Source organism: Vitis vinifera, chromosome 15 (assembly GCF_030704535.1).
Source record: "Vitis vinifera cultivar Pinot Noir 40024 chromosome 15, ASM3070453v1".
Lineage (NCBI taxonomy): Eukaryota > Viridiplantae > Streptophyta > Magnoliopsida > Vitales > Vitaceae > Vitis > Vitis vinifera.
This window is the reverse complement of record NC_081819.1, coordinates 18,390,127-18,416,963: the sequence shown is the minus strand read 5'-3', so window position 1 is coordinate 18,416,963 and position 26,837 is coordinate 18,390,127. Positions and strand designations below refer to the sequence as shown.

Below are 26,837 nucleotides of genomic sequence, written 5' to 3'. Positions count from 1 at the left end.
TATATCAAGAGGGGGTGGCGTCACCATAAAAACATTACAGGAGAAAAGCACATTGTGAAATTTAATGCAGGGCAATTTACATCATAATACAATTTTCTGAGAAAGTATTCTTCTGATCATACCGACCATTGAGTGTATTCAATAGACAAAACATTACTCTTACTATACGACTGATACTAGAATCATTGCTCGCGCTGGTGCAACTCATAGTATATAGCAGTGTTGCTGAGCATGGACCCCTTCATCAGTTTCCCAATAGGAGGCGCTTGGCTCTCCCCTCAGGCAGTCCAATGAACAAGTCAGTGGAGACATCTGAATTTTGGCTTCTCTCTGCACTAGGCAAAGTTTCATTCTCTTGATTCGGAGCTTGATACGGTTGCACCCCACACTGAAAACAAAAGCAAAATCTACGGGTTTAAGCATATTAAGAACACAAGTAATGCTGTATATGATGAAAATTTTTACTTCACTGCTTCTCCAAAGAGACGATCGTTATAATTGTCCATATGCCTATATATCATGCCCTTTTGTTCCTCGACTATGCAAACCATTTTTCTAGCAACACATCCATGAGAGTTTCTGGAAATTCCTAAGGTAGCATTGCATAGGACTATATCTAATACTGTAGTGTCTGAGGCTGTGCCTTTGGGTTTCCTCAGCCCATAATTGGAAACTCTATTGCCCTTGCTGGCTTGGCAAAATTGAGTCCTACAACAGCCTTTCCAATCTCTAAGTAGTTATAAGATTTTGAATCTTCCATTTTTTTTTTCTTTGTCATTCATGGAACCAAAGACAGAACAAAGCTCAAGCTTCGGCAATATTGCTACAACACAAGGAAAAAACATAGTAGAGATGTTCACCTTTTCACACAGCATTGCATTTTCAGCTGCTAGGGCTTTCTCCTGAATTTTATTTAAAAAACAAAAATGAATATGGGTTAGGAACTAAGCATATTTTTCACAAATCTTATGTCTTGGTTTGATTACTGAGACATCTAGGAAAAGAAAAGAAAAGTTGAGTTTTAGGATAGCCACACTACAACTCAACTGCGACTCCAAGTTTTAATTTCTCTTCCTACAATTTCTCAGCACGGACAAGCCTAAAAGGTGAGATTAGAGCAATGATCAATCTTTCAGACTGTTTACCTTTTCTTTCAGTTGCTCGATTTGTTCCTTGAAAACCTGATTCTGAAGTATAAATGGTAAGGATGTTAAAATCTAAATGAAATTCCTCTGAAATATGTGTTAATGACTCGAGGATTTATTACTGGACCTTTCTTGCTCGGATGCTGCTTACGCTGCGCTCCAACTGTTGTTCTATCTGTTGTAGTTCTTCAATGGAGCATGACCCCAAACCTTCTCCTAAGAGTTTCCTGAGGCATTCCAAATTCCAAATTCAAACATGCTTTTCTGACTCAGAAAAAAGAAGTATGTGTGTGTGAGAGAAAGAAAATCAAGTAAGACTTGAACCGTTTGGAAATTTCAAGAAGCTCTATCTTCTTTGCCATATTTGCTGCTTCATGCTTCAAATGCTGCGATTTCAAACCAATACTATTCATGAGAAAATCAAGAAAAATTTGTTCATAAGGTTCCATAGTTGCAAGGAATGCAGCGGAGAAGAAAGGAAAATGTGAAATCTTCTTGGCCACATAACTGAAACCATTATAGATAAAAATGATATTGAGAAGGCAACTGTAAGTTTAACCCTCCAATCAAGCACCCTTTCTGATGGTGATGCTCGATTTTAGCACATGAATAACTGCCATGGCTTACAGAAAACAGGTTCTAAAACATCAAAGCTAGCACCCAAATCATGGATTTTAAGACCACTCTGATGTTCTTTTTGAAAGATGTGAGACATGCTTGATAACAGAAATAGTTGCATGATAATATGAAACATGTGAATGTTAAATCTTGTGGCAAATCTATTCTAATATGAGTAAAAGTGATATTTGAAACAGGAGTTCTCCCCAAACAAGCTTGTGAACAAAGTTGGTATGTCCAAAGAGATGAGGCAAAACCTGCATGTTATGTTCGGTAGTCTTGTAGTTGTTGGTATGAACATCTTTTGTGTGCCGTTGATATCGTTCTATTGTCTCCTGCATACTGAAGAATTTCACAACAAAATACCAATCAATAATTTGCACAGAAATATGGTTTAATACAGTAGACAGCCAGAAAAGATGTGCTGTGAATCAATTAGTGAAAGTTGTTCAATCTGTCAATTTACTAGGTGCTTATGTTAAAAAGGATATCATTCCATTTTAACCAAAGATGTGAAACACAATAATTTAGTATGCCTATCTGGTGCAAGGAATATCTATGATCACTATATTATGGATAGAATCTCATCAAAAGGAGCTGGTCATTTGCTTGATGTATATAAAAAGTGTTTCTGCTGACAAAAGAAAATAGTAGTATGGGAATTTGACTGAATAAGCACGACATAATCCAGTCTTAGTTTCCATATATCAAATTCAATTTTTAAAAGAACTGTCTTAAATTTTGTATTCTCTGATGCATGGAAACCACAATGGAATGCAAAGCAAAGACAACAGAAAGGCACAGTAATTTGAAGCCTCAGTTAAGCCATAATGAACTATTCGTGGGGCATTCATATCATGGATAAGTTGTATCTCTTTTAATACATCAGCTGTATATTAAAGTGCCTAAGATTTGGATTGCAGATGAACATGATGCATAGCATTAGGCATGTATAGAAGTTCATGGTTATTAGTTCCTTACAAGCTCAAAATTAGTTCACAATCACAAAAGAAAGTGAGTAATCTCTGTTCGTCTATAGCAATGCATAGTTGTTATTTTATATGGTGTGACTTGACTTAGTCATAGGAGTTGTCGAGCTTACAACTTATATTTAGGCCCTTGTTGTGTTGTGATTGGAATCCAAAATATATGCCCTAATGGAAACATATATGATGTGATCTATGCAACATAAAAGGCTCAACTTATCCAAATTAACTTAAATTGGTACTAAGACCCTAGTTATGGATCTAACACACCTTTTGGGTTTAATTTTAAGTTTAAGGGGGGAAAGAGATGCAACTTTCAAGAGTCAATTTCAAACAAGAAATAGGAATGGTAAATATGCCTAAAGAGAGCTCGGGACTTGAGAAACATGATGGAACCAAGCAAAGCCAAAAAAGACAAGTCAACTATGAGTGATGGAGTCTATGAACATGTTTGAAGATGAAATTATGTGGAAACAAGTTTAAGCAAAAATTGAGAAGAGCTGAAAGATAGTTGAAGATTGAATGAAGCCAACTATGAATTTTGACCAAATTTTGGAGCATTTCCCAAGATCATTTTAAGACAAGCAACATATTATTTTGAAGCTTGGGAAGTCATGAATCCAATGCTTCAAACAGTTCATAAATTGAAGGTGAAACGAAGAAGTTACTATTGATTGAAACAAGCTACATAGTGATAGAATGTCGAGTCGAAATGCATGTCAAAAATTTCAATCCCATAATTTCCCAAGTCAAAATGAATTTCAACGACATGTTGAAATTTGAAAATTTTTGACTTGGTACATTGGTTATGAGTTTTGAAACTTCCCATGTCAAAATTTTCAACAAGTGACTCATCCACACTTCTTCAACCTAAAGTGGGCCTAAACATTTGGAAATGATAATCATATTTTAATTTTTTGGTAGTTTTTGAAAATAAGTGGTCAATAAGAATATGTCATGTGTTGGGTTCTTAACCAAATCATAAAAACTCAACTTATAGGTTATTCTAGGAAGTTTTGGGATTTTCAAAAGAGAGAAGAAGACATAGAAGGTTTTCATGGTTTGTTTTTCTCATTTATTCCATTGAATAAAGTATTGTTTTTAATTTCTTTGAATTCAAGAATGATTTTTTCTTATTCTTTTATAGTTTGTGTGAATGAAATCACACCTCATAGGTTAAAAAGCCATCTTATGGTGTGAAGCATGAAAACTAAGGATTAGAGCCTAAGGGAAACAATAGGTAAAATCAAACTAAAAACGGAATGAATGAAAGGTTAAGACATAATAAAAATAGAGTTACCCTCTAAGATTGATTTAAATTAGGGGTTACTACAATTGGTCATTCCTTGATACTAGGATTCTTAATATTCTTAATCTCTAATTATTTAAGGTTTTATTATTGTTATCTACCCTAAGTCAAATCTTCACAGAGTAGTAAAGGCCTAAATCCTAGACCTAAACATGGATTTCATATTCATTCACCAAGTAGGTACTTCAAAATGGAATAAAATATTAAAAATTAGAATATCGATGCAATATTAAGTTATAGAACTCAGATTGATTTGATTAGACCATGCATTTTGAATACCACAAGATTAGCTAAAATAAATCCCCTTGTTTCACTTGAGGTCCTATATCCAACATTGGATATTGGAACCCAATCTTAAACCATTTGAATTAGAAATTAATAATTCTCATAATTTAATTAGATTTATTTTAGTAAACTCCAATTTATTCAAATCAATTTTCATATATTCTTAGTTTAAAGGATTAAATAAAAAGCAATCTTTTAGACTTACTTTGATAACTTCCATAAGTCATTCTTTGAGGACAATACTTGGAGTACTACAAAGGTCTAGTGACTCTTTCTCTATTTTTCTTAGTCAGAGTTGCACATAAAAATGCTTAATATTTTAGACAACAAAGAATAGTAGTCATGTTGGATAAAGATTACTAACTAGATAGCTTCACTAAACAACCATCATAAAGTATGAAGTTTAATTAGTCTATTAAATAGTAAGTGCTTTTAACTTTAAAAGGATTAATGGGTTTAGGATTCCTATATTGTACACTTTGATTTGTTCATGTATACAATCTTAAGATTTACGATAGGAGTACAAATGGTTTTACGTGTATTTGAGCTTATAGGTTCACTAATTCAAGTAAAGAATTCATGTAGATAGTACACTCCAAGTTGATAATATATGATCACAAAAATCTATGCTTAGTGGTTTCATATAAAGAAAATGATTTGTGAAATCTTTTATTATCATTATCATTATCATTATCACTATCATTATTATTATTGTCGTTATATATATATATATATATATATATCAAAAGGACCTTTTGTATCTTTTTAATATGTGATCATATATGGATGAGTCAAAGATTTGAGAAGAGTATAGATGGTCAATCAATAAGTTAAACAATATTTTAACTTCCTTGAACCGATCATTATCATGGAAGGGCCCACTTAGTCATTTAACAAGTTTTGGGTTCTAGTATAATATATTCCATTTTTTAGAGTGCAACCATGACTTTGTAGTAGTATATGTTCATTGTTTATTAGAATTAACTAAATCATAAGGATTGGTTGAATGTTGATATTTTTCCAAGGAGCCAAGTAGGAAAAGCACATCAGATCCTAACAATGGCTTCTCATAGACCTAATGCAAATTTCTTTTAGGTAGTTGCATTATATCAAGACTCCAAAATTTCTTTTGAGTGGAAAAGCAAGTAAATTCTAAAAAAACAATTTATTTTTTTTCCATGTTAATCTTGACAAATGGAACCATAACGAGTAGGCACCTGATAAATGGAACCACACACATCATTGATGAAAGATTGTCACCTATAAATGTTGCTCTCTTATGTGAAATGGAAGGTTTCATAGATGTGGCCTTGTCTTTTGCGTTGTTATTAGTAGATAGGATTTCCCCATCTTCTACTTCTATTTTCAAAGAAGGGAGAGTGTCGATGGATCCGACTAAGAGCTTAGTTTTGTGGAAAGAGTAGGACAATCCTTAGAAAGCAAGGAAGGTTACTATGGGCTTTTGCTAATGTTTTCTAATGTGGATCTAGGAGTGGATGTCCTAAAAACTTCTCATAAATATGTCAAGTATGCAATTCTTAATTATAGAGTGAGGAAGGCACTCCAAGAAGGATAACCCTTAGGACATGCTGGGAGATGGGAAACTCTCATCTTTTAGGAAATTCGTCTCCTTTAGAAAGTCTTTGGGATTGCCTGCGGTTGGTTTTGAGAAAAAAATTACCTCACTGTTAAGGAAGTTGGAAGCCAGAAGGGATCACAGAGAGAGGAGGAGGGGGGGAGGCTCGAGCATTAAGAGGAGACCTTTGTCTATGTTTCATTTTGGTAGGGAGCTTTGGAAGTTAGAGAGCTCAACTAATTATAATCAATCAAGTGGAAAAGAGAGAAGGACCCAAATGAGTAGGCGGAAAATGGATTCTAAGTGTTCAAGCTAGAGTTGTGAAGAGTGGCTAGGTAGGAAAGGTGTAGGCTTTGTTCAATTAGCAATTAGTAGATTTGGTTTGGCTACAAATTGGACAAATAAGGGCTCTCTATTTTTTTGCTAGAACTTTAGGGCATTGTTTTTGTATTGGGTTTGGTTTTTTCTTTTCCCTTTTAGTTTTCACTTAGCTCATTTTATATATTTTGTGTGTACTTGGTGCAGCTATTTTAGGAGCTTTTTTATAATACATTTTGCCTTTTACCTATAAAAAAAAAAAAGAAAGGGGGTGGGGGAGGAAGTGGAGGAGGGGACTTCAATTAACTATCTTCCATTTTTTATGGGAATAATTACCCATTGCAAGGTCAAAATAAGTCCTTGAAAATGTAAGTCTATGGGCCATAATGGAGTTTAGGTGGGTACCCCAAGTCATGAATGGTAGTCTTACTAGAGAATTAAAACCTATGCAAGAATGGAAGAGAGTAAATAAGAGAGTGAGGCGAATGCCAAGGCCCCTACTGTATATTTAATGGTGTTGATACTGATGAGTTCTGTGGGATTGCCACTAGTAAATTTGCTAAAAAGGCTTGAGACATTCTTCTAGTAACTGTTAATTGCTAAGTTTGAAAGCATAAAGATGAAAGATGATGAGACCTTCTTTGAGCTCTATATTAAACTCAATGATGTTGTGAATTCTTGTTTTAATTTGGGAGGAAAAATCCTTGACTCTAAAGAGGTCGAAAAAATATTGAGATTTTTCCCTAAAAGATTAAGATCTAAAGTAACCATAATATAAGAAAATAAAAATATGGACTTAATGAGAAAGATAAACTTGTAAGTTCTTTACCAACCCATGAGATGACTTTACCATTCGCTAAGAGACCTAAAAAGGATAGCCTTAAAGGCTTCCTCAAAAGTGAAGAACAATTTGAAATTTCCACATTTGCTAAAAAAAATAGAATTTGTAAAAATGTAAAAGGAGGCAAACACAAAAATGACTTAAAGAAAATGAAGAAATCCTTCTGCATTAAAATGTCCATTAAAATAAGGAAATGACATTTTGCTTCATATTACCCTACTCCCGAAATAATAAGAAATCAATAAAAGTGACTTGAAGTGATTCCAAATCTGAATTCACAAGTTTAACTTATAATGAGGAATACAATAATCTTGTTGCTTTCATGGCCTTGTTACCTACATTTTCTAAATTTGAATTAAAAAATCTAGTTGAATCTAGTGATGAGGAGGAAGGGGAACTCAATGACTAGCAACAATACCATGAAAGTTATAAGATAAAAATGTGAGGATGTAATTGCTTAAAAAGATTTTGAATAAAGAAATTCTCAAATTCAATTAAATGAAAAATTAAAAAAATTATTCTCAAAAAAAAAAAAAAAAAACATAGATGGTAGGATCAATGAACTTATGGTTGAAAAGTCAAATCTAATTGAAAAAATTAAGTTTCTTGAATCTTAATATCAGGATGTGATGGTTAAAATAATTCTCTTACCTTGGACCTAGATCAACTTAAAAATAAACTAAGGAGCCAAACTAAAATTTTGGTCCTTGTTTTGAAATCTTAACTAAAATGATCCAAAAAGGGCAAACCTTTGGAGATAAAGGGGTTTAGACCACATAAGCAAATTTGAAACTCCTATAAATAGAAAAATTACTTTTGTCAAGTATAAGGTATGTTCCTCATCTAGGGAATCATCTTCTAAGCATGTCCCTAAATGCATTGCATATAAGAAATTTGCATATACTGCTTACAAGTGCTTGAATAGGATCTTTAAAAAAAATACCAAACTCATGTGAAAAAGGCTAGTGGGATAATTTAATTACCTTAAAAATCCAATCTAAATATTAGGAAAGGTAGTAAGTTTCACACTAGGCCTAACAAAGGAAAGAGTCCTACTAGCACTATTTCTAAAACCATGCAAATTTAGGTTAAGAAAGAAGACCTAATTGCACTTCAAGGTCCAAGCCTAGTGAATTCCAAGCTCACTCCTTTAGATTCTCTAAGGAGTTCATCACTTATGAAATCTTTAAAATCTTCATCTTCTAGGTAGCACATTTTGTTTCATAGTCTAGGGTCTAATCATAGTGTTTTTATTTTATGTCCTTGAGGCTATATCGTTGTAGGCATCCTTGAGTCCTTCTTTTCTCTCTTTTTTTTTTTTTTTTTAGAGCTTTCTTGTTAGCTAGTCTTTAGTAAGTCTAGGTCTAGGATTTAGAGGGAGCTTATCTATTCATGATTTAAGACCTGAATTTAGGCAACCCGATATGCTCTCTTCAATGTGATTTATATCCTGAATTAAAATTGTATCTCTTCTAGATTTAGGCCCCTATGTTTGGGGAGAGAAATAATTTTAGGGATTCTAAGATCTAGATTCAAGTTCCTATAAAACCAAAATGTTGTCTTAATTATTATTTTCTTAAAATTTTCTAGAGTTTCATGCAATTTAGGAAATATGTATATGAATTTATTCATTTTTATGATTAAGAACATTTTAATTAATCTATAAAATGGTATTAATAAATAAAGATTTTTCTAAATACTTTATGACGTGAATTTAGTTTTTTTTGAAAATTCTAAAGCAATGTAAATCTATTTCTTTATATTTTTCAAGGGAAATCAAACTAATTTATTTATTTTTATTAATTTATGGTTCCTAGAGTGTTCGACATATTTGAATCATCCTAAAGTGGATAAAAGAAAAATATTAGAAGATTCATGAAGCAAAAAGGCTACCATGGACAAATATTAATATCTGTATTTTTAATTCAAGTGTGAAAGCTATCACTTGGCAAAATGGAAAAATCCCCAAAGCGAAATAAGCAATTAAAGATGAACTTCTCATACTATGCCAAAAATTCCCCCACTGGAAAAAATAAAAAATAATGATTGAAAAATAAATTTGAGAATAATTAGGGTAGGAAAGACATTCCAAGACTTTCTAAAAAAGTTGTGGTAAATAGAAATCCAACTAGATGAATTCAAATTGAATGTGTTCACCTTTACTACCTAAATTAATTAGTTGAAATAAAAAGGTAAGATGGAATGAGAATCTCAAATTGCTAATGATTTCATTGTTTTGGAATTAAAGTCTCATTTCTTATACTTGTGTTTTATTCTTTCTAATCTTAAAAATCTTGTGAATTCTAGATAATAAATTATTTTAGTTCTTTTCTTAGCCCATTGAACAATTTTTCAGGCCTTATTATATCTTGATTACATAATTACATGCTAATTTTCTGAAAATTATAATTCTAAGAGTGTTTAAGCATTTAAGGAAATGCTCCAAAGTGTTCAATCGTGATTTTTGGGAGTTTAGGGATTAATTTGAACTTCTTTGTGACCATAGAAATATAATTTAGGAAGTTGGATCAATAGAATTTAGAGCTCTTCATGGATTTATGAAATATTAGGTTTAGAGAGAGTATTTTGATTACTTTGGATTATCTTCTGGTAATTTATTTACTTTTCACTAGCTCTTATTTATGCATGTATGTTACAGTCCTTTTGTTGGTTATTCTCCTTGTGTGCCTTTTATGTGTTATTTTCTTATGTTTATTATTTTTGTGAGCAATATTCTATTAGTTTTGTCATACTATGTTTTTCACAGGTTTATTGTTTAAGTGTGTACGGTTTACAAGGAATTTTTTTTTTTTTTTGATAGGTAAAGTAATTTCATTAAAGGCCAAAAGGCAAAGGAAAGAGTATACACGGAGTATACCAAGATACAAAGAAGTAAAACACCAAAGGGCAAACAAGCCACACCCTTAATTGATGGCTAGCCAATCTACAAAATCTATTAAAGAGAAAGTGTGTTCCTTTATATATACCCTAGCCCAATTCACAAAAGTGTACAAAAAAATGGACTTAATATCTTGGTCGTTCCTCTCAATATCATCGAAGGCCCTCCTATTCCTTTCTTTCCAAATGGTCCACATCAGGCAGAGGGGGGCCACTCTCCAATCTTTCTCTCTTTTCTTGCCCACAAAAAAACCATGCCAGCCTAGGAGGTTCCTATTCACAAAGGAGTGCATCACCCATTGCACCCCAAAGAGGGAGAGAATCAAAAGTCATAACATTCTGGTCTTTTCACAAAACAAAATAAGGTGATATATGGTTTCCTCCTCATTTTTACACAAAAAGCATCTGTTGGGAATGCTCCAACCGAATCTCTTCAGACGATCAGTGGTGAGCAGCCTACTCCAAGCCGCCTCCCAACCAAAGAAGCTAGCTCTAATTGGGACCCAAGGCATCCAAATAGTTCTGGCCGAGAAGGGGGTTTTGATGCCCCTTGAGAGAGAGCTATAAAATGATTTAACTGAAAAGGTTCCATTCTTGTTCTCTTTCCACCGGAGCGAATCATTCACACCTCTTCTAATGGTCATAGGGAAGAGCTTACCTAACAAGTTTTCAACTTCTCCCACCTCCCAATCATTAAGGTGTCTATTAAAACGAGGCGCCCAGCTTCCCCCAACTCCATCTTCCTCCCAAGCCTCAGCAGTCCAGCTATCTTTGTTGACAGAGAGATTAAACAAGGTGGGGAAAGCTTCTTCCAAGGATTGGTTTTCACACCACAAGTCTTTCCAAAACTTCACTCTAGTGTCATCCCCTACAATGAAGCGGGAGTGAGAACGGAAGCTCTCCCAACCATTTCTGATGGCCTTCCAAACCCCCACCCCATAACGATCTCTTACACCTTTGGAGCACCATCCCCCTTCTTGAAGGTCATAGTTACTAGAGATAATTTGCTTCCATAGGGACTCATTCTCATTAGCAAATCTCTACAACCATTCCCAAGAAGGGCATTGTTAAAAATAGTTAGATTGCGAATGCCTAAGCCTCCATCCTTTTTAGCAGCACAGATAACCTTCCAACTTACTAAGTGAGGCTTGTTCTCTAAGGCACCACCGCCCCATAAGAAATCCCTTTGGATCTTTTCAAGCCTTGCACACACCCTCTCAAGGATCACAAATAGGGAAAGGAAGTAGGTTGGGAGACTGGAGAGGGTGTTTTTTAACAAGGTAAGACAACCACCTTTGGAGAGGTATTGCCTTTTCCAGAGAGACAACCTTTTCCTGAATCTTTCTTCCACTGTATCCCATACCCTGGTGAATTTGTAGGGGGCTCCAAGGGGGAGACCAAATAGGTGGTAGGAAGACTCCCTATCTTGCATCCCAGAACTGAGGCGAGGGTCTCCATAAGAATGCCTTCCCCTAATGGAAAGGCCTCGGTTTTGCTCAGATTGACTTTTAATCCTAAAATCGCCTCAAACCACATGAAGATCCAACTAAGATATTGCAACTGATCTGCTTCGGCATCACAGAAGATCAAGGTGTCATTGGCAAACAAGAGATGGGACACGATCAGTCCCTCTCTTCCTTTTCCTCCCACTCTGAAGCCAGAAATAAAGCCCCCGTTTCTTGCACAAGACAACAGTTGGCTAAGGGCTTCCATGGCGAAAAGGAAAAGATAGGAGGAAAGGAGGTCCCCTTGTCTTAATCCTCTAGAGCTACGAAAGAAGCCCGAAGGGCTCCCATTTATGAGGATCGAAAAGGTTGCCATAGAGCAGCACCATTTCATCCAATTAATCCATCTATGCCCAAATCCCATCTTAGGCATCACCTCCATGAGAAAGTCCCAATTGACATGGTCAAAAGCTTTCTCGATGTCCATCTTAAGAAGGAAACCCGACTTGTTGTCCTTCAATCTAGAATCAAGGGTTTCGTTAGCAATAAGAACGACGTCCAGAATCTGTCTCCCTTGGACGAAAGCTTGCTGAGAATCAGAAATCACCTCCCCCATCACTGATTTCAGCTTATTTGTTAGGACTTTGGCCAGCAGTTTGTACACATTCCCTACCAGGCTGATTGGTCTGAAATCTCTTAGGTCTTCGGCCCCCTCCTTTTTGGAATGAGCAAGAGGAACGTGGAGTTTAAGCTTCTCTGGAAGGTTCCATGGAGGTAAAACTCCCTGAAGAGACCCAAAATTTCTGGTTTAACAACGTCCCAACAAAATAACCAGAATGCCATTGTGAAGCTGTCCGAGCCTAGGGCTTTGTCCCCATAGCAACTGCTAAGGGCTGCAAAGATTTCTTCCTCAGAGAACATAACTTCCAAGCTGCTAACCACTCCTTCTCCCAGCTCCTTGAAATTAAGGCCATTGATACTAGGCCTCCAATCCCCAAATTCTGAGAGGAGGGACTGGTAGGTTCTTCAAACCCTATCTTTTATATCTTCAATAGAAGAGAGAGTCACCCCATTCAGTCTAATTTTAGACAGAAAGTTTCTCCTTACCCTAGCATTGGCCATTTTGTGGAAATATTTGGTATTTTTGTCGCCTTCTCTTAAGCAGATTTCTCTTGACTTCTGCCTCCAAAAAGTTTCTTCCATAAGGGCCTATTTCTTGTAGTCCTCAAGAGCCAGATTTTTAGCCTCCATATCTCCAGGATTAAGAGGGTTCTCCTTCTCCTTGGCTTCCCAACACTGCAGGAAGGCGAAGGCTTCTACTCTATTGGAAGAGACATTGTCTACCACCTCCTTGTTCCAGATTTTTAGGTCCTTCTTAAGCGCTTTGAGTTTCTCAGCAATGCAATGGCTGCTATAGCTTTCTACAGAATACCCATTCCACCAGCTTCTTACTAGGTCTTTGAATCCATCTATTTTCAGCCACATATTTTCAAAACGGAAGGGGCTTTTTCTTGAAGAGAAACCTCCAGCTTCTAGGACTATTGGGCTGTGATCGAAAACCATACAAGGTAGAGTTGATTGTGTGATGGCTGAAAAGTGGTCCTCGCATTGATCCGAAATCAAGAAACGGTCTAACCTAGAGGCAGCTTGAGAGTTCAAACCCCCTATCCAAGTGAAGGGACCTCCGGTCAGTGGAGAATCTCTTAACCCCAGCTCCCCTATCACCTCTAAAAATCTCTTCATTTCAGCTATGAGGCTAGGGGCATTCCTTATTTCCTCTGGGAATCTTACAGAGTTAAAGTCCCTTCCTACACGCCAAGGGTCATCCCAGAGGTCACGGATGGCTTCAAGCTCCTCCCAAAAATCTTCCTTTTCGCTGCCAATCACTGACCCGTACACTCCAGAGAAAATCCAAGAGAAGCCATCAACACAATTTCTAAATCGAACAGAGATGGAGTACCTCCGCTTTCAACCTCCAAATTCTCCATAACTCTGTTATCCCAGAAGAGAAGGAGGCCTCCTGCCGCACCCCTAGAGTCCAATGACGCCCAATTAAGAAATCTTCCTACGCTCACGCTTTTTACCATTTGCAGAGACATTTCTTTCACCTTTGTATCTAAGAGGCAAACCAAATCTGGTTTTTGATTCCTCACCACTCCATTGATTAGCTTTCTTTTCTCAAAATCATTAAGCCCACGGACATTCCAACAAAGAATTTTGATTCTCATCAATCAACTGGAATCAAAACCCTAGAGCTCTGGCCTGATTTTTTGGATATCCTTGATGTCCCCTCATAGCTAACAGAGCAATCCAATCTTTTTAACTCTCTTTCGAAGCGGGTGATACAAGATTTTTTCTTTTTCCTTCTCTTGCTAAGGGTGCTACTTCCAGTTCTTAGCTTCAAATTCTTGAGCAGGGCCAGGATTTCAACTTCATGCCCTTCAACAGGCATTCCCAAGACTTTACTAAAGTGGAAAAGTTTGGAAAGCTCCTCTTCTGACCATCCTTCTGCACACGGAGGAGCGGCCGATAGGTTTCTTTGTTTCGCCACGTCTTTTTCCAGATCAGGGTTCGGGATCTCTGTCGACCCATCCTTCATCGGCGTTGCTTCCCCCTCTCTAAGCGTCGGCTCCAGTAGACCAGGCAAGAACCCCTTTCCCTCTCAAGCCCCGAACCTCAGAAAGGAGTAGAAGAAGAGGACTCCCCTCTCGGGGAGATCAAAGGCAAAGAGAGCGCACCTTGAGGGTTGCGAGCTTCGACGGAGGGGGATGACCCATTTACAGGCGGCGGCGCATCCATTTGGGGCGACGCTACCCTCAAGGGGTTCCTGTCGGGGACGGAAGATGAAGCAAGGGCTGGAGAAGGAGCGAGGGCTCCTCTCCTCCGGCACGGCGGGCAGATGGGGCTTCCATGCCCTAAGTCAATTGACATCACTATGTAAGGGAAGGTTTAGACTAGGAATTGTTTTTAGGTTTAGTAAGGTTTTATGAGAGTTATTGAGGGCCTTATTGTAATTCTGTATTTTCTCACAAAATCGTTGAAATAAGAGATTATTAATGTATTTTGTTTAGTTGACAATTTTGTTCAATTTCTTATTGATTAGATGTGACTTACTTTTTTAGGTTTTACTTGCCTTAAGACAACTTCAAATTTCATTTGACTTGGATTATGTTTGGTCCAAAGTCATTATATTTGAGGTAAGTATGCATTTAAGCTTTAATCGAGTGAAAGAAATTACAAAAACATAATTTCCAAATGTTTATTATAGAAAAAACTTGAAAAACGAAAAACAAAATCTTGAGGAAAATAGGGGAGAAATGCCTTGAGGAGAGTTCAAATGCCTGAAGGGGGTTTAAACATCAGTCAAACGCCTTTTAGGGTGTTCAAATGTCCCCCAAGGGCATTTCAACGATCCCTATGAACGTTCAAACGTCCCTTTAGAGCATTCAAACCTTTAGCCTTCTAAATTCATTTCTAACTCATAAAACTCATTTTTGGAATGTTTTAAAATGTGGAAACTTTCTATAATTTATTTTGGGATAGAGCCTTTGAATTGTATTAAGATTTGACTTGACTTTTCACTATTCCATTCTTAATTGTATTAAGATTTATTTGAGCATTCAAGTCACATCACTTACATTGTATATAACTTTGGTACAATAAGAGTTATACGAAATATTCAAGTCATAGGTTCCTTGTAAGTTGATGAGTTTATTCACAATCAATTCATGGACTTAGGCAATCTATCTAAGGCTACAGTGCACTACCTCCTAATTAGAAAAATAACTCGTCTTGGTCATTAGGATGAGTTTCCCATAGTGAGTGCATTAGTGTATATGGTTATACATAGAATAGGACTTATGGTGAATCATGACTATTAGCTATCAAGCAGTCATGATTTTACCAAGTTATTATGTTGCATGGACTCTCAACCATGAGAGAATACTAAACTAGGGTTGAGGTCTTCAATGGCTTTGACCTACTGGTAAGACCCTAATGTGATAATATATTTTCTAACGACTGGTCATTATCGATTAAGAGTAAGTGGCAATAGGTATTCTCCACGGATACATCATAATATCTTACGGTTTTGAGGCAATATGTCCTTTTAGATGATCCTAAGGACTTGTAATAATGAAATTAGAGACGTCATAGTAAATTTTGTTTTTTTACCTCCAATGACCCTGAGGGGACTCAAACTGGTGACCATTGGGGAGCAAACCCAAGATTGGACCAATTGAGCTATCTCTCAAGGTTTGAGATGTCATAGTAATTCCTTTAGTGGAATTTGACATATGCTCTTAATAAGTTAGTGTATGTTAGTTGATCACATAATAGGAGGATATGAGACTTGAAGATTGTAAAGGTAATCTTAAGAGGTTTATAACATTTATCTTGTTAAATTACAAACACTAACTCATAGCGATTTTGCATGCAATGGATAGTAGGTTATGAACTGAAAGAATTATTTAAATTGAATTTAATCAATTCTTTTCTCGATGTAATGACATAGGATATTAGAATACAGTTTATTCTTTTTAATAAAATATGAAATAAATTTTAGAACTGGGTTTTGAGGGATCTAGTATTTTCTTATGAGTCCTAGTAGTCCTCACTTGAACTCACAATCTTTATTAACGCAAAGGTTTGAGCAAAACTAGATATTTAATCATATGTGTATAAGGGTGTTTTGGTAAAAGTTAAGATTACACAAGATTTAATGATTAATTACATGAGTTTTTTCTAGGTTGAATTAATTAATTGATTAGAACATAACAAGGCTAATTAATTAATTAGGACCTAAGGACTACATTAAGTGACCCAAACCTAAGTTGGGTCAAAATCACTCAAGTCCACAAGAGTAGCTATATAAACCCCTTGGGGTTTAAGATTAATAAACCTATTCACTCCATTCTTCCAAAGTTAGCCTTATTCTCCATTTCTCCTCCTCTCATGGGTGTAGTCACTCTACAAATGTGCCAAGGATAAAAGATAAAACCATCAATGGAAGATTAGTAGTTTTCGAGATCTTTTTTAGGAAAAGATTTGTGTTTGGAAACGTAAAACACCATGTATAATTTTTAACACATCCTATGGAGCCAAAGTATTTGTTTTTATTGCTTCTGTCATGCCTAGTATCTTAGATACATGCACCCTAAAGCCCAAACAGATATCATATCGCCCAACATTTTATTCCTGGAGTTTTTCATGTTTCGTAGAAAATTGATGGGACTAAAAAACACCCTAATAAAGAGTATAATCATTCATCAAAAGCTTGAACCCTCAATTTCTCAATACTTTTAGGAAAATACTATTAGCTTGGAAAAGGTCTAGACTCAAATTGCTTCAACCTTGATATGGGCTTCCAAGAATCCACCAAGGAGAGTTGAAAGGAGTGTTGCATTGGGAATGTGAAAAACAACTATAGGTGTTGGCAATCTTAGACTATGAAGTGTAGGTGTTGCTAATCTAAGACTATAAGGAGTAGATGGATTGATGAAGTGATCTTTGAAGATGAATCAACTTGTCACTAGCCCTTATGTCATGGTAGACACACAACACATATACCTTGGTCCACCTATTAGCTTGAAACTCTACATCAACACGATTTTATTTCCTTTAAATATCCATCATTGAAATGTTTTAAGGAGATGTTATGAACTTAGTCATGTGGAAATTCATTATCTAGAGAAGTGAAAATAAAGCATTTCGCATAAGTGTAATTCTTCTTTTGAAAGGAGCTTAACTAGATTGAGAAGTTAAAGTCAAACGATAGGATCCTTGCATTATTTGGTATTAGATAAGGTTAAAGAAGCCAATGCAATGAGAACTATTAATATCATTATTGAAAAGCTAGTAAGATGGAAATTTGATTTTGGGTGAAAGTCAATTACTAGGTTTAATCTTTAAAGAGCCTTATTTTTTGGACTCCTACAGTGGCCAATCACATTGTTGATTGTTTGGCTAAATAAGGGATTCCTTAGGTGTTCCATAAAACAAAATGACTTGAGGTGACTTATTTGAGGTTCATTAAATTTGTTGATTTAAAATTCATTAATCTTATCTAAATATTAAGGTTATTTGATAGAATTAACTTCAAAGCTTTCTAAAAGTATTGAATTTGACACATTTACTCTTATTAATATCAAGTAATGAGCTTATGAGATAAAACTAAAGGAAGAACGAGTTGATAGTTATAGTAAATAACTGACAAGAAATTGAGAGTTTTAGGCAATGAAGACAAACCAGTTTGAATTCAGAAAAAAATGATTTCTTTGGACCTATTACTTTAAGTTAATTTTAACTGCAACTAATGACTTAAAATTAAGTCATTAAATTGATTTATCAAAGCATCTCTTAATTTCCTTCATACTATATCATTTTTTTTTCTAATGAAAATGTGTATATATATATATATATATATATGTATGTATGTATGTATGTATGTATGTATATCATTATGGAAAAGGAAACCAAAGTGGTAATCTGTTGGGCTGTCTAGAAGATTAGGGATATGAGGTGAAACAGTCATATGTGATAAAAGTCATTTGAGACAGAATGAATTTCATCAGAGACTTTTTAGTTGAAAACCTGGGTCAACAAATTAGGAAACTAATAGGCCAGCTTATAGGGAGCTACTTCCTTGGTTGAGTTTACAAGCAATTTTCTCCCCCCAGTGTTTTTGCTGCTTGGTGTTGTCTTTCAGTTTTATTTTGCTTGCTTCTATATATATATATATTGAAGGATCTTTTATCTTTTTGTTTGTTCATTTTCTTATTATTAATGAAATATTCCTTTCTTCTGAAATAATTAATTTCTTTGCTTCCCCAATTGGCACTCTTGTTATCTTATCAACCTTACAATTGTTAGTCTAGCATACATCGTGACCTCATATTTTAACAGTTTAAACTTAAGCCGATAATTTGATATTAGAACTATGATTACCTAGAGGTCTCAAGCTTGAGTCTCTCCTACTTGTAACCCCCAACTACATTCAACTCTTAAAATTTTTCCTTACAATCCATAATTGATTTTTCTCTCCATGTATGGGATGATTATTTTTAAAAGTGATTTCAGGAGATTTCATTCTTAAGAAATTGCTTGCTTAAGTTGTTTATCTGAAATCCATAAATAATTTTTCTCTCCACATGTGGGATGATGATAAGAGTGATTTCAAGAGGGGAACCTAAGGTGGTGATTCTGGGAGTTTCCTTCTCAAGGAATTGTCTTTTCTAAACTATAATCTCCTATGTCATCCATATCTTATGTAGAAGTCAAGGAAAAAATATCATCTATATCTAATTTTTGAATTTTCATTTTCCTTGAATGCACAATGATGTGAAGTAGTGTATATGTTCCTAGACCTTTAGTCCAAGCATACTCATATTTGCCTGAAAGCATTTAGATAGAGGAGGCTTGATCCACAGGATTGATTTCAGGAAACAAGCATGAGTCCAATAATTCAAGGCATGGAGAAGTTCTATGATTGCTTCTAGAACATTAAAGTCGGTGTTTTCTTTGATTTAATGGGGACGATCCAGAAAGGCTTTATCATGCTAAGCAAATTTTCACTGATCCTTGATGCCCTGCCTCATACCAAGTCAAAATGCATCTTTTCACTTGGAAGGTGAGACGATTCAATTATTTATCATGGAGGCGATCAACTTGGCTAGACCACAAGGAGCAGTTTCACATTATATATGAAAATAAAACCTGCCAACTCCTTTTAGATGGCCTGAACACGATTACCCGCCCACTAAGATAGGCCACAATAAATAGCAGAAATATGAGTAAAACAACTTGGCTATAATTTTGATTAGAAGTGAATGGATGGCATCATTACAAGAAAAAAAATGTTGTTCTTGATAAAGGGTAACAAGGAGACCATGTTGGAACCAAATTCAACAAGATCTCCTGAATTTTGACCTAGAGAAGAAGCTCAAGGAAAGAAAAATAGGAACTGATTACGGTTATTGCAGGGTCCATCATGGTACTTACTCTCTCAAATGGAGAAGGATGGCTATTGTTAAGAGGGACTTTAATGGGCCATTGAGGGGTGATTGGGGTACTTTCCATTGAAAGAATCACCTTAACAAGATCATCTGCTCTGAGTTAGAGCTTTTCTTAATTGCAATCTCATAGAGTTGTGTCAGCAAATATGGTAGAAGGTATCATATAACGAGGGGGCACTCCTAGGTCGAAGTCAAGGAAAAAATATCTTCTTCATCCAATCTATTTGAAGCTTTTTCATTGTTCTAGTAGAAATTTGGGCTAATTATTTTGCTAGACCTATTCCCCTACACCTGAAAAACCTAACTTAAACATAGATTATATGGACACTCAACTGAATTTAACCTCATTCCAACTTTTAAAATCAAATTTAGAAGGACAAATAACATCTTGCGGCTATGAGATTACTTCATAGTCTAAATCATCTTCATGTTGGTGCTTTAGTCTTCCTTAATCATGTTTCTTATTATCTCCACATTTTGTGAGCAAAGAAGTCCAAACACTATCTTCAGGAGTACTTCACTATTTGGTAACTTCCTCCATCTGCCTAGAAGGAGACCTCATTAATTTATCAGTATCTAATTAGAACTACTTTTGATTACTATTATTATTCTTATTATTATTTTGCCTTCTATGCTTAATCAATTAATTTCCTTCTCCCATGGTAATTTGCATGTAGCATAAAGGATAAAAAGACCAAAGAACTACCCATCAAAGTTATGTTCCTATTGTCTGTTATTAAATATAGGACAAGAAAAAATAGGAGGATATGTCAATGCCCATAAAAAGAAAGAAACTCTTTTGATAGGTATAACACCGATACAAGATAAGTAGAATTCCTTTCAGATGTCTGATGGAGATCAATGACCATATCAATGAAGGAGGATCGATTTGATTCAAGTTGAAAGATTAACAAGAAAGTGAAGATCACTAAAGGGGAAATATGTTGTAGCTGGAAGTGTAGAGACTAAGAGAGGATGTCATATTAGCAAATGGCAAGTAGTTGGGTTGATGTTTTCTTAAGGTAAAAGGTTGTGAAGGTGACCGAATCCAGTGGACAAAAAGTAGCCTACAATCATTCTTTTCTGGAGGTGATCATAGCCAAGAGCAAACCTCTAAAAGAAAGATAACTTTTCAATGTTAAGTTTAGAAAGAAACTTTCACACCATTTCATGATATTCTCAGATACTAAAGTTTCTAAGGAATACAAGTTTCCATAGCTTTAGAACTCCCCGGTCCATGAATAATTCAAATACAAGGAAAACGGAAAGAAGCTTACAAGCTAAACCAGCTGAACTTAGAAGAAGAGTATACCAATAACCAATGAATGAGAGGAGATACATAAAATATTTTTGAATGAATATTAATGAGAGAATTATTTATATATTTAACCATGGAAATGAATTCAGCCTTAAGCTTCTTATTACCCATGAATGATGAATGGTGATTGGTTTTCAATAGTGGGACTAAGAGCTCCTTTCTGTAACAAGATGATAAGTGTACTAAATTGAAGCCAAGACTACATTAAGATCGAGGATAAATACATACATACGTGCAGTGTTCAATAATGTGCTTCCAAGCACAAGAACATATACACGAGAAATTAGCTTGCCCCCATTGTACTTATCACCGAAATAAACATGCAGTTTCTGTATTGCATGTTTCAAAATCCTTTGATCTTTAGTTGGGAAGAAAACCTAGACCTTTTATTAATGAAATGCTCCATTTTTTCTTCTTCTAGTCCCCTTGTTTATGTCTGACATAACTATATTTTATGTCCCATGAATTCAACATATTAACAACCAGAAATAGCTCGCTGTGACAGTATTGATAACTTCTACTCCTTACATGAGGGGACTTGTTTTGATTCCAGTTGAAGACATGACAATAACAAAATGGACAGCCATCATTGGGTTGAAGCTGGGAGAAAAACCAGGTTTCATATAGCAAATACCAAGTAGTAGACATGAGATTTTTCTTAAGGTTTTGATTCATATGAACAGCTACCAAATCCAGTGAACTAAAAGTAATCTATAATCATCGACTCTTCTGTAGTGATTATGGCAAAGAACCAGCCTCCAAAAGAAAGGTATATTTCAATCCTGAGCTTAGAATGAAATTTCTACACCTATTTAAATTCAAATAATTTATTAAAAAATAATGATTTTAAAATCTGTTTCAAAAAATGAGGTGTTAAAAAAAAATTCTATCTGAAATTTAAAAAAAAAAAAATTATAGTGGGTTTTAAAGATAAAGGGTAAATTTATAATTTTTTTTTTTTACAAAATATTATGCTTTTAAAAAGTTTGTGATTCAGAAAACTCAAAAATCCTAATTATAAACAATGAACAATGATTAGTTTTCCGTGATGAAAGTATGGTGACAAGACAGTTAATGTACTAAATTGAAGCTGACTCCTCACTAACACAAGGACGTACTTATGGACATGCACAATGTTCACACATGTTTGCCTTTCAGATGGCAACATGCACTAGAAGCTACCCCTCATTGTGGAGTACCCAATGCTGTTAGCTATGATCTTACATTGTTCATATTGTAGCCTTTGGATCTATTGATCCATCTTTAGTTGTCAAAAAAAATGAATTGTCAAATGGTACTGCGGTTTTCAGACAAACATAACAGATATGGACATAGCGTTATGGAGGGTGTAATGCAAAGGACCTCTCTCTCTCTCTCTCCCTTTCTCTTTTGGGTGGGTGAGACGAGAGTGAGTATTGCTTACCGGATAAAACACAAAGGACTACCTCTTTTTAAGTTCCAAAAAGTACCTACCTCTATGCATTAACCCCAGTAATCAATCAAACCAAGGGAAGTACAGTCTTCTATTTCTGCTTTTATCAGTGATAAACCCTATTGCATCAGTGGTTTAGAAGAAAATGAATTAGTCGTGTATTTTTGAAGAATTGTGGTGTCGGTATGATGAAAATTTGGTGTAGCAGAAACTTATAAAAGAAAAAGGTATGAGAGAAAGAAGCAAGTAGACAACACCGTACAAACCCATGAAGAACATGAAACCCAGCTATCCTCATTACATTAATGGTCTTTTGAAAGCTGTTTTGGATTGACGGTACTGCACCATCTCTTTGACAAATGGGTTGACCGTGTTTTTCCTCTAATTTTTTTTTCTTTTTGGATGAATAGAGACAAGGAAAGAAAAAAAAAACCATAAAGGAAATTGACTAGAAAAGGAAAGCAATCTGTAAGATGAATCAATTGAGAGTGATAATTTCAGATGAGATCTGGTTGAAACTGAGAAGAAGAGAGTACTGCCCTAATATGAGACTCAGAGACATAAGTGTGCATGACATTCGTTACTAATAGTCTTATTTATGAATTGAGAAAGAAACAGTAAGAGAAGACAGTCTGGATGTTGCAGTGATGGATCCGCCATTAATGTGAAAAGGAGAAGGAAGAAGGAAGGAAAGCATACCTGGAACTGGAAAATTCATAGAGCTTCCCTCTTGGAGAGAAAATGATGAGCGCAACCTCAGCATCACAGAGCACGGAGAGCTCGAAGGCCTTCTTGAAGAGGCCATTCCTCCGCTTAGAAAAGGTGACTTGCCGACTTGTGGCGTTTTCTATACGCCTCATTTGAGTCTTTCCTCTCACCATCTCCAGAAACCCAGTTGAAACTCTCCAACTGCGGAAAACCAGACACAGTACACAACACAGCAAGCTGAGAGGATGCAATAGAAGGGATTGAAGGGAATGAAGGGAATGAGATTGAGAGAATGAGATCTCACAAAAATAGGCAAAATCAAGAAAATCTTGTAGAGGCAAAACAAGGCAAAGATGCAGGAAAAAATCTGATGACAGTGAGCAGACTAAAGACGACCCAGATGGAAGCAGTGGATGTCTGTGTTTGATTGATTCCTATTGCACAGTCCCCTCCTTGTTTTGTAATGCCTTTTTTTCCATTTCCTCTCTTCTTTCTTTCCTTCTTTCCCTTTATTTTCTACTCTCCAATGGCCAAACAGACACCCCTTTCCTTATTCATCTTACCTCTCTTTCCCTCAAGTTCCTCAAACCCCACCTAGAAAAAGAAACAAAATATTATTAAAATTCATACGATAACCTCATCCTTTGCTTGTTTTGGTAAAACCCACAACACCCACCAAAAAGAGAAAATTGGGATACGAAAGGAAAACAAATAAAGTGGAAAGTAATGAAAGAGAGAGAAAAAAATAAAATAAAAAATACCCAAAAAAAGATAAAGAAAAAAGATAGATTATGTGGTAGATATTAGTGGAGGTTTTCCTCTGCTTTTTTATGGCAGTGTGGGGTAAGACATGGTTAAAAATATGGGGCCGTCCGTACATATTAGAAACAAGTCCCCATCGTCCGTACATGTGCGTACAAATGGGGACCAATGAGAAGCCGAAAACGCATCACTCTGATCATCACAGATCGTTACTTTTGTCAAATGGTCACTGACCCCACTTCACATGGCCTCTCCCCACACCTACATTTACCCCTTTTCTTTCTTTCTTTCTTTTTTTTTCCTCGTTTTTTCTTTTTTTCTTCTTTTCCTCTTTCCTAATCCGTCCTATGACTTTCCTGCTCTTCCTCCACTCGCCCTCCACACATGCCAGCCTCAACTTCAACAGTACGTCCCTCTGCAATTTGGCATGTGTTAGTAGTGAAAATACTCAAAATAGACATGGATTGTTGAGAGATATTCCCATTTTGTGAAACTGGCGGTAAAGGGTATGTTGGGTTTTTGAATGATTTTGAATTATTGATATGATTGCACTTTCTAAATCAGAAAAGAAATATATATATATATATATCTTTTATCATTTGTGGAATCTCCATTTTATCTTCATATCTAACAAGAGCTCCTGAATTCATGCGTGGGAGCTTTTCATTGGCCAATTGATTAGCTGATTTTTTGGTTGTTGAATGTGTGAATCTCATTCATTACCTCTCTATTGATTTATGACACCATGTCCTTTACCCACTTAGAAAATAAAATAAAATTCCCAATATATTAGTGAGTTTTTCTTGACGTGTTTTTAAATCATGAGAACTTATTAGATTTAAAATAGATAATATGTTGGAGTGAGTTAATCTCTGATTCTGATGTACTGAAAATATTTATTTAATTAATCTCATAATTTTGGATGATATAATTAGAATAAGAAGCATATATAATTTAATAGTACGACAATTTTCACTATTAAATAAAAAACAAGTTCAGTTATATTCATACGATTTTATTATTATAAAGTTTAATAATAAGTTCTTCAGACTTAAATTGATTCACGTGGTAGCTCATTATTAATAAGGACAAGTCATTAGGTGAAACAAGAAATATGTTCTTATTAATTAATGGTGATAAGGTTGTCCCTTCCTTTCTTCAATGGCATAGATAACCCATTAGCCATTTAAAACCATATACAATGGATGTACATTGACTTGAGAGGCGACATGGTTGCAGTCTTGATCCATTGGTCAATAAAAAATGATTGATTATATCAATTTGATTTTATCATTATGAGGGTTGATCCTGCCTTAGACTTTGTGTATCTCCCTTAAATAATTGTAACTAACAAGTTCGGGAGAAAATTGATTGTCCATATCACACATGGTGAGACTTGTCTCAATTTGTTTGTTGGGGTCTTTATGACTTTTGCTATATGAGGGGTGAAGTATCAATTGAAATGTCAAGTGAAAAACGGAAGTGGCAATAGGTTAGGAATATGTCAGTATGGTCCAACCTTGAGAAATGTCATGTTGTGTTGCTAAAAAGATTGGGTTTTTAATTTAAATAATTTTTTAAAAAAAATATATATTTTATAAAATATTTATAAAAATACAATACTTTTAAATCATGTTTTGAAAAAAAAATAGTATAAACTTGATTTGTAAATTTGTACTAACATCATTTTAAAAAATGATTTTGACATGCACAAGTAAGATGAAGCCATTTTTTTTTTTTAAAAGATGATTATAGTATAAACATAATTTATAAATTTATGTTGAACTCATTGAAATGGACAGTTGAGTAACCATGATGAAGATGATAACCAAATATTCGTGTTCGACAGCTATATGAACCATCTGTGTAGAAAAGAACTTTAAAATGATCATATTAATGCGAGTACGACCTCATCCCAGATCCAGAAGAATATTTTTCAGATACATCAAATCATTGAACACATTACATAGAATAAGGTAAACGATCACAATGCACCAACACTCGGTTTTTCAAAAAATGATTTAACGCAAATACAAAGTATTGTATATTTTAAAATAAATTCATAATTATTATTTTTAATTTTTTTAAAACATATATAATTATGAAAAAAAATTCCATCCCTATGGATAAAGATGAACATGTAAGCTCCAATTCAAAGGCTCAAATTATTTGATTAGTTGCTTCAAACAATTCCAAAAAAACCAAAAGTAGCACATCAATTCATATCTCTATTCCTCTTCTTTTAGCTTGATTAAGGCCATATTTGACTGTCTTGTACCTTTTTATTTTATACAAGTAGTGATACAAAGGAATCAAGTTGATCAACTTTTATTGTGTTATAGTCTTTTTCAAAAATCACCCACTTCCAAAGAAATAAGACATGAGTTAGTTGATAATTGATGTATCAATGTACCATAAACAAATAAAGATATTAACATTTTAAAATTAAATAAGAACGTATATGATATGATGCCTGTTGGTACAAAAGCTTTTAGATTATGCTGATTGATGGGCAAATCCAACTACTCCTTGCCTTGCCCAATTGAATTATGACCACATAAGTCGCCTGTTTACATGACTGCTAGGGTAAACTCCTACAAATAAAGATGGTTCGATATCTCTACTTAGAAACATAACGGTGGAATTATTAGAAGTGTCATAAAATAGAGGAAACTAGCGAATACTGAATGACTCGAGACTTAAAGAATGAAGCTTGAATGATGTATGGGCATGAGTAGGTTTTTAATATTGTGTTGGTGTGGTACGTTGTACTCTACTGTGTGTGGTATTCATGGTCGGTGGATGTTAGTGGCAATATGTGTGACAACTCAATGTTGGGTATTAGTGATCGGATCTTGAGGACGACATGTGTAGCAAGTAGCAACTCATCGCCGGGGCACTAGAATGTCTAAATCTTGACTATGTTACATGTGGTGGCTTATGGTTGGACATTGGTGTCTAGATCTTGACTATAGCATGTATGACAACTCATGATTGGATATCAGTGCCGGGATCTAAACGATAGAATTAAGGTGTTCTTTGATCTAGTCATTCCTAACTTCTCATATCTAGAAATTTGGGCTTGCAGACTTCATCAACAAGACAACAACCTATCTCGAATACCCTTGGACAAGCCTAAACATACCAATTCTTTCAAGAATGCGAGGCAGGTTGCGGTCGGGCA

General features: G+C 35.1%; 1 protein-coding gene across 2 annotated transcripts; it reads right to left on the bottom strand.

Moving 5' to 3' along the window:
• Nucleotides 1-34: 34 nt before the first annotated feature.
• On the bottom strand, nucleotides 35-23,568 carry MADS8 (MADS-box protein). 2 transcript variants are annotated; one of them, XM_010663176.3, is made up of 8 exons: nucleotides 23,196-23,568; nucleotides 22,883-23,092; nucleotides 2,021-2,105; nucleotides 1,470-1,531; nucleotides 1,273-1,372; nucleotides 1,146-1,187; nucleotides 861-902; nucleotides 35-388 (listed from the first exon to the last, which is right to left on the bottom strand). In XM_010663176.3, exons 2-8 carry the CDS (start codon nucleotides 23,062-23,064, stop codon nucleotides 245-247), a joined length of 657 nt encoding a protein of 218 aa, XP_010661478.1. In that variant the 5' UTR covers nucleotides 23,065-23,092; nucleotides 23,196-23,568; the 3' UTR covers nucleotides 35-244.
• Nucleotides 23,569-26,837: the final 3,269 nt, after the last annotated feature.

Coding starts and splice junctions, on each gene's coding strand:
- MADS8 (XM_010663176.3), bottom strand. CDS start 23,064: ATGGTGAGAGGAAAGACTCAAATGAGGCGTATAGAAAACGCCACAAGT. Junction 1,188..1,272: donor GCAGCATCCGAGCAAGAAAG/GTCCAGTAATAA, acceptor TTTATACTTCAG/AATCAGGTTTTCAAGGAACA. Junction 903..1,145: donor TCGAGCAACTGAAAGAAAAG/GTAAACAGTCTG, acceptor AATAAAATTCAG/GAGAAAGCCCTAGCAGCTGA.